At 46.9% G+C, this 8,885-nt stretch overlaps 1 protein-coding gene across 1 annotated transcript; it reads left to right on the top strand.

Moving 5' to 3' along the window:
• The first annotated feature begins 60 nt into the window (after positions 1 to 60).
• Positions 61 to 8,157, top strand: nell3 (NELL (neural EGFL like) family member 3). The gene is made up of 5 exons (XM_041961922.1): positions 61 to 177; positions 4,045 to 4,730; positions 5,296 to 5,855; positions 6,323 to 6,389; positions 6,626 to 8,157. Exons 2-5 carry the CDS (start codon positions 4,073 to 4,075, stop codon positions 8,155 to 8,157), a joined length of 2,817 nt encoding a protein of 938 aa, XP_041817856.1. The 5' UTR covers positions 61 to 177; positions 4,045 to 4,072.
• Positions 8,158 to 8,885: the final 728 nt, after the last annotated feature.

Below are 8,885 nucleotides of genomic sequence, written 5' to 3'. Positions count from 1 at the left end.
CATTTCTTCCTGTTTAATGCGGAAGCTCAGGTTCAGGCCTGCACTGCATTCCTGCGAAAGAGCACTTTCACAATAGTCTTGTCTAGGCAGAACTAGGCCGTCCCCCCTTTATCTGGACTGTGCTGCAATTGTTTGACAGCCGCAAACACAGACGGACCAGGAGGAAACTGCAGGCAGGTCTGCTGTGGCTTTTGATTGACAACCGCTCGAGAAGATGATGTTTTTTTGGAAGAAATAAAAAAAGAGAGAGAGGTCTCGGTGGGATCTAGAGAACGGCTAAATCAGCACGAGGAATGTGACGGTCTCTGTTAATAATTCACATCACTGAAACTGATTTACAGCAGCTCTTTAGGCAGGAGTGGTAATGTGGCACGTCACAACGCTGAAGGATACCAGACTCCAGCAGAGCTCCAGTTATTGAAATTCTTCTGAAAAATACACTGTCGCCTCCAGACAGATCCATTAATGGAGAACTATTTGCTGCATAACTTTTAAATAAAGTTAAAACAGTCTCAGCCTGGACAATCTAGGCGGCTCGGGCAAACAGAAATTGCTTTCACTTGAACTCAAGCGCTTTTTTTCTTTGCTTAAAATCAGGAAGGAATATCTTAAGACACTGGTGTGGTGCAACAAGGTCAGTTATCTTCAGGGGGGAACCAAGGAGAGTCAAGCTGTCAAGCTATGAATAGCCCTCTGGCTCTTATCAGCAGACACAGATAGCTCTATTTATTTGCATTTCTCCTTGAGTCAACCTGGGAGGCCAAAAAACAAGATCTTTTTTTAATCTCATCTGACACTGGCTCCATTATGATGCTTCTATTAACTTTCCCTGCAATGCTACCCTCATTTTCAGCTCCTTAATCTGTTTAAAAAGGAAAATATTACTTCCCATTTGCATTAGTTTGCTATTATTAGCACTCGTGTGTCCCATTTTCCCCCAAAACCAGCCAGCTCCAATGGGAAAGGCCGACCACCCTCTCTGTGGCAAAAAATCCTGTCATCAGAGAGGCCGAGCACCACGGGGGGAAACCAAATAACCTTGAACACGTCCAAGAGCATTTCGCGACTCCTGATGCATTAAACAAACACTCGGGGTACAGGCATGTGTCCCAGCCACCAATCATTTCCTCCCTCTCTCAGGGGCTGACAAACAGATGGACAGCGAAGGCAGCCTCCCGTTAGCTCCGGGCTTCTCCTGAACGGCGGCACGCCGGTGCCCCGGAGAACGTTTCTCAGGCAGATACACTGATAAATGGCCGTGGAGCTCGGCAGCAAAGAGAGCGGTGATTTTTCTGCTTTGTTGTGCCTTTGCAGTCACTCTTCAGTCACTGAGGGTGGTCCAACAGTGTGGATACGTCTAATGGTTTCCGTCCATGTAAGCTTCAGCTCATACATCATGGCATGGAGTCAAGACACTGTACAGGGGAGTATTTTTTGAGGGTGTTTATTAAGTTTTGTCCAGTGCGAATAAGGCACAAGCTGCAATTTTAAGCAGGACTTTGGAAAAAAAGCCCTTCTTGGCAAAAAGCAGAATTTTGGTTTTATAGCATTGCAGGACCACAGATGGTAAGGTGTGAGGTGTGAAAGGGGGCATACATTTCGGTCATTAGTCTCCGACACACCTCTAAATACCGTTCTCGGGTGTTTCTGCAGGTGATAATGAGGAAACCAGTGGGCACCTTGCAAACAATAAAGCATTTGTCAAACGCAGAACTGCAGAGGACAAACTGTCGCTGAGATGATGTGAAAAGTGATGCATACAGGAGTGCTGTGGTGCCCTCTGTTTGTACGCTGCTGTACTGTACGTGCCAAACACCCCTGAACTCAGAGGGCGGTGGAAAGCAGCTCATGCTCCCAACCTGCACTCCTTAGTTTCTTTGTGCGGCACCGGTCCATGTTTACAAAGAGTTAGCTGCATCTTTTTTGGAATGTATGCAACTAATTTACGGTCCGATCAGCCCTCCTGCTCCGGATTTATGGATTTAGGATTTATTTGCCAATAGAATCCAACAAACAAGGAATTCGAGGGTCTGTTTTTATTCATCTGAGTCAAAGCTCGCCTGGTTATGGAGGCACATTTCTGCAAAATAAAAAAAAAAAAAGGAGAAAAGTTTGACATATAAAGAATGCAAATACTCATACATAAAAATGCTAAAATAATATTTCAAACTTATATATATAGTGAGATATTAAATCAGCATTATGAGATACAAAGTCAAAGCTGAACTGGCAAGTCAGAAATTATAATTAATTCAAAATGAAAAACTGAGGACAAATAATTAGATGAGTCATAAATAAAATGAGACATTATGAGCTGCTGAGATAAAATTGTGAGGACAATAACTCACAATTATGAGATAGTAAGCCAACGTCATTAAACACTAACATTGCTTTAAGTGGAAGCCATGTGAGTGAGCAAACAGCAGATTGCGTCAGATATTCATGAAGATACTCCTCAGATACGTCCTAACCTGCCGAGGCTGAGCAGCATGTCGCTTGCTTGCTGGTTCTATTTTTGGGAAGTTTCACACATGCTCCACCTACAAACTATTCAAATCTGTCAAATTAGGCCAGAATTGATGTTGACACCCTTGTTGTTTCCGTCTCTCCTCCAGTCAGTGACGAGAGGCTAACGTACAAGGCTGAGGAGCAGCACAACTTTGTCTTTTTTTAAGGAAATCCTTAAAAAGAACAAGGTTTTGAAGGAAATCTGAAAGCTGTTGTGGCTACAATGAGCAAACTGTCCTCCAAATACATAGAAAGAAGGCATCTTTGCTCGGTTGCAGAAATCACAAAATAACTCACAAACTAAAATGATCACCAACTTGTGCAGCAACATCACAATTTTTGTAGTCTTTGTCCGCTACAGTTTGCTCTCTCTGTATGTTAGGAAAAATTACCAGAAAGAATATCAAAGTGATGAGAAACCAAGTTGATATGAGATAATGAACCAAAATGATAAGAAAAGTCAAAATAATGATACTAAATCAAGAATTTTCATTTTATCATTAAGTTGTCACAAACATGAGATGTTTAGTGAACATTATGAGAGATGAAGTAAAAATTATGATTGTGATTATAAAAAAATTTTAATTGCCATAATGTCTACCTTTCATTATTTCTTGGCAGGAATTGACTTCCGTACCTGCCTGACCTTAAAATAATAAAACGGAAAGTTACATCAGCACCAGCCCAAAACCATACTTCAGCCTCAGATAACCTCCCACTGGACATGTGGTCATCCTGAAGCACTAAAATGAGAGGACAGGGTCCAAAAACCAGCTGTGGGCTTCACATTCCTGACTTCTGCCACAGGTCCCTTCAACAAAAGCTTGACCTCTGCTGGCTCTGCCTATAAGAGGGGCGCTCGGTGTTGACAAGGCCAGAACAACGTGAAGGACACTGGGTCCTGGACCAGCAGCTGTCTCAACATTCAGGACCCGCTGAACAAAAAGCCACTTCTTGCAGCCTGGACGGCCGTAAGGTCACAGGAAAGTCAACAGTGAGCAAAATGAAAAGTGACAGTCACCGAGAAAAAAAAAAGGGATGAGCTTTGTGTTTTTGTTTTAACATGAAAACTGGAGTCAGTATTTATGTGTTGTGATTTAGAAACGTTTCATTCACCTCGGTGGGGAACTCCTGTGTGGAGAACAGGAACGTGAAGGGTTAATTTGTGGCCGGGGAAACCTGATGCTAATTAAGTCTTAGGAATGCCACATACTGACATTGTAGTGCAGAAGCCCTCAGAGTGGGTCAGGCATGGAGGGAGCCAGCAGTAATGCGTGCGCCTAATGTTTTTATTCCTTACTGACAGTCGGGAAAGCCAGTCTGACCAAAGCCTGGAGCTGAAGGTAATGTTCTTGTCTCTTAGTCTCTGTGTCAGGCAAGGTAAAGTTTGTTTTCAGCTGTGACAGAGAGGGCTTTTATCTGACAGGAGAAGATCAGTGATGGACATTAAGAGCTGTCCTGGGACAGTTTTGGAGATTTTTCCAGATTTGTCATTCGGGGATCCAAAGATTGATGCGCATTTTTCTTCTTTTGCAGGCAGAGAGTGGGACCAAGCTGACGCAAAATGGTTTTAGTAACACCGGTGCTGTTGCTGCTGCTGTCTTGGGTATCGCTGCAAGCTGTCGCAGAGATTTGCCGGGGGACGCACTGCTACGGCGCGCAGACCGGCGATCCACGACCGTGCACCGGAGCGCACTGTCCGGGGAGCAGATCCTCCAGACCGCCGCGGCAGTTTAACCCGACAACGCAGGGGAGAGCGGCGCAGATAGTTGCCAGCCAGCACCATGCGCACCCGAGCTCTCCAAGAGCAGCGTCGGAAGCCTATTCGGCCGGCCAGCCCCTTCGCGGGCGGCACGGGGACAGCAGCAGCGCCGCACGGATAAGAGCGCTTGAAGTTTTTCCTGCGGGGTGCACCGACGTGGACTGCGCCGCTCCTGCGAAACAATTTCAGCCCACTAATGACACCCGAGACTGCAGAGGGATCGAGTGCAGACTGCCACTGAGGATACGGCCAAAATCTCGAGCGAAGTCGTGTGTGGGAGAGGGATGTCTGGCCGGTTCAGAGGAGAGCGTCTCCTCTGCCGCCGCCAGCCAGCTTCCTCCAGTCCATCTGTCCGACAGAGCCGCACAGTTTCTGGGAGATTTTCCGGAGCTTGGATATCCGTCGCCGGAACTTGGCGGCGCGCCTTTGGGTGTCCAGCTCACATGTGACATCAAGCCAGGTCTGCTATCATCATCATAATTACCCTCTAATTTTTTTACTATTGTGTTTTACGTGATTAACTTCTGCAAAATTCGTGCAGGATTGCGCACAGATCTGGTCAGTGTGAGACATTTCTGCTTGAGTGACAATCATCAAAAGAAGTTATCTTTGAGTGAAAGCAGTACTTCTGTAATTTAACCAAATGCACATCACTCATTGACTTGACTTGACCCCCCTTTTCCTACCAGTGATCAGCACAAGTGGATTGTGGTCTGAAAGTAAAGGCTTTGTTGACCTTCAGCCCAAATTGATATCTGCAGACCAACTAGAGCAGCTGAACTGGAAAAATGGCTCAGAGTCAATTGTCCAGAAAATGTAGAGTGCTTTGATGTTGGTCCATATAGGAAACTTTCATTGCACTTGCCACGGCCAGACCAGTAGAATGGGGTCAGCGGGTGTTCACACTTTGTTCCTGCTGCTGAACCAGTCCTAATCTCATTTAATCACTTCCTCCGCTGCAGTGTTTGGTCAAAAAGAATATGTCTGTCTGATCCCATCTTTCATTGTGCATTATTTCCTCTCAGGGGAGAATGAAGTCCCCTCAGAAGACGCCCTCATCCTTCACCTCCAGCTGGCCAAAGGGCAGGAGAAGCTGGTGGAGGCCATGAGAGCCCAGCAGGTGGTCATCCGCGACCTGCAGCAGAAGCTCGCGGACCAACAGGAGGCGCTACTGTCCCAGCAGAGGGAGATCCTGGATCAGCAGCGGCGCATGTATGAGCAGATGGACGTGGTAAAGGCGCAGTACGGCCTCCTCTCAGACACCGTCAAACAGGTTTCCTTCCAGGGCCTGCAGGGTGAGCTGCAGAACTACTTCGAGAGCCACCTGGCGGGTCTGCAGAGCCAGGCCCGCAGCCACCTGCAGAAGTCCTACGCCGTCCACAAAATGGACATGGACACGAAGGTGATGGATGTGGTCGGAGAGGCTCATTTTCCTCAACCTCTGCTGGGATGCCCTTCGCCCTGCGGGCAGGAGGAGTTCTGTGATTTTCAGAGGGATCCACCTCAGTGTGAGAAGTGCACCATGTGTCCACCGGGCTTCTTTCTGATCTCACAGTGTTCTCCTACTGCAGACAGGATGTGCCAGGTACTTTAAATACTGATATTTCCTCTCTGGCTGACAGCCACGTAGCTGCCTGTTTTCATGATGGTGTGACTGATATCTTTCCTATATTGGTGTAATCTGTGATGTGTGAAAACAAACCCGATGAAAACCAAAAGTGTGAATGATGATAGGTGTAGTGGTGCATAGTTGTATCAGTCAGTGGTATCAAGTGTGTGCCCAAAACAGAACAGCTGATCTGGGGTGAGAAAGCTCACATTGTAGGTCCTCGATGGCTGATATCATCCCTGATTAGAGAAAAAAATTCACAGATCCTTTACTATTTTTGTCATGTTAAAGTTAATTCAGGAGGCACAAAATATAATCTAACTGCAGTTTTAGTACAAAAGCAATGATTTTGGTATCACCTTTCAAAAACACAGTCAACATCGATTAAACCCTTTTTGCAACATTCAAAATATATACATAACATGGATTTGTATGAATTACAGGACAGAGATGAATGCCTTGAATTACCAAGCATTTGTGGAGAGCGAGTGAAGTGCCTTAATACTCCAGGTGAGTTCAACACATTGCTTAGTCTTTGCATAATTTACACAATGCATCCCCTAATTGTGTGCAGTGTGTGAAGAATTACCCAGTAGTAATTTCATTTTAGAACAATTTTTTCCATCTCTTTATTCATATTTGATCATATTTAGATACATGGCTGACAATCAGAAAAAAACACTGTATTTTAGAGCCTGTTTTTCACTCCTTGGTTCCTCCCTTCTCTCTAATCTTTAACTGCACAGGTGGGTTCAGGTGTCTTGGCGTCTCTGAGAGAGAAGCAGTGATGGGCTTGTGTGGCCATGACTACTTCTACAACCAGGAGCTGCAGGAGTGCCAGGCCTGCTCGGACTGCGATGGAGCGCCGGTCACCGCTCCCTGCACGGCTATCAGTGACGCTGTCTGCGGGCAGCCTTCAGAGAGCCGACTCTCCCAGTCTTGGGGGGCCAACGTGGTAATTCCCCATGCACGCACCGCTGGCACACACATCTTCCCCGGGCTGCAACTAAACATCCGAGGCAAAGAAATCACTGATCTGCTGTCCAACGAGGCAGGGCAGGTGACGTTCCTGCAGCACGGCCTGGTGTGGTTGGATCACAACTTTGCGATAAAGCACAGCTGCAGGAACTTCCTTCAGGTGGGAATGAGGCTCAATGGGAGCCAGGAGGAGGAGGGTCGGGACCTCAGTGGTGTTCGCATTGAACAGCCGGATGGGAAGTACTTCCAGGGTGTCAGCGTCAGCAGTGGAGTTGAGGTGGAGCCTAACCACACCTTCACCCTGCTGCTGAAGAGTCCGAATCAACACTGCAACCAGAGCAAGGATCTTCACGTCTACGATGTCATCACTCCCTCTTTCAGCCTGCTCTGGTTGTCGCACGATACCGGGGCCGTAGCCATGACGGCTCAGATGTCCCTGTTGGCGCACTACCAGACCAGCTACCGCCCAACTTTCCGCATGACTTCAGTCTCTGACCCGTATATGATCATTCTAACCCACGACAACCGCGGCGTGCGCTTCACAGAAAGCGGTGTTGTGAAGTTTGTCCTGCAGCAGGCGCTTTACTCCATGGGCCACACCTGCATTCGAGAGGGTTTCTCCCTTATTTCCTACACTAACCGCAACGGGACTGGCCAGGAGGCGATGCAGGCCTTCAAGACGGGCGTCAACTACAGGGACACCTCCATCACCCTCTCTGGCGCTGTGAGCGTGGACAGCGGGGACACGCTTAGCTTTGAGATCACATCCCCGTCCCAGTGCAACATCCGCTACTTTGGGGACAGCACTGGGATCAGTATGTTGAGCCTTATCTGGATTCCCTCAGCAGTGTCATCAGCCCTGACAGCTACCGTGTCCAGGACTGGTCTGCCCTTTGGAGCAGTCAGGAATAAACCGCTGTCGTTCCAGCAGATCAGCCCGGACACAGCGCAGGTTCATTTGGCCCGTTCAGGGGAGCCAAACAGCCGGAAGAACTTTATATTCCACGAGAAAGGGACGGCGAACATAGCCCTTAACCTAAAGCTGATACACTCTTGCAATATTGTGAAACTCACTTTGCAGCAGGTGGGGGGTCAGGGCGGGCTGGCAGGTCCTGTGGCTCAGCAGGTGTCTGGGTATATGCCTGAAGGCAGCCAGTGGGCCAGTATTGGGCTGAGGGCCTCATTCCAGGTCCAGAACGGTACAGCTGTGTATGTTACTCTGGACTGTATCCGCGGACGAGTTAATCAGATAACACACGAGGGAGGCACTAACATTTCAATCCTCTGGGTTGCCGTGTGATGAAGATGGGATGAAGCCTTCATTAACACACCACTTTGGGGGGGCAGTTTTGCAGGATATTGAATCGCAGCGCAGATTCGACATTTTACCAAATTAAGGAAGAATACTGATGAGAAACAATGTTATCTAATACACATATGTTGTCATATTATTGTTTAAAATGCATCAGCTGTTAAGACTTTTATTGTGAAATCTCTGTTGGGTATGATTTAATTACTGTAAGTACTGCCTTTGCTTGAAGTACTTCGGCTGGTTGAGCAGTGACCAATTCTTCATGGAATGTGTTTGTGTGTGTGTGTGTGTGTGCAGTATGTATGAGTGTGTGTACATATACAGTATGTGCAGTGGTGCTTATATATGCATGCGTGTGCGTGTGTACACACACATTGGCATGCCTACTTTTGCATACGTGTATGAGTTGTTTGATATGTACTGTATATCCTTCCACTTCTGCACATATTTAAACTTGCGTACTGTATGTAACAAACTTTCTTATTATATCCGTAGGCATTTAAAACAATGGCTTGGCATTTTGGGATATACACTTATTTGCTTTCTGGAGAATTAAAGAAGATCAACACCACTCTCAGCAGCCGGTTAGCTTAGCTTAAGCATATAGACTGAAAACAGGGGGAAACAGCTAGCCAGGCTTTGTCCTAAGGTAACAAAATTCACCCCCTGAAGTTCACTAATTGACATATTATATCTGATGCACACAAAAACTGCAA

The sequence above is a fragment of the Chelmon rostratus genome, chromosome 20 (assembly GCF_017976325.1).
Source record: "Chelmon rostratus isolate fCheRos1 chromosome 20, fCheRos1.pri, whole genome shotgun sequence".
In the NCBI taxonomy this organism is placed as follows: Eukaryota; Metazoa; Chordata; class Actinopteri; order Chaetodontiformes; family Chaetodontidae; genus Chelmon; species Chelmon rostratus.
Note: the sequence above shows the minus strand (reverse complement) of the source record. Positions and strands in the feature narration are given on the sequence as shown.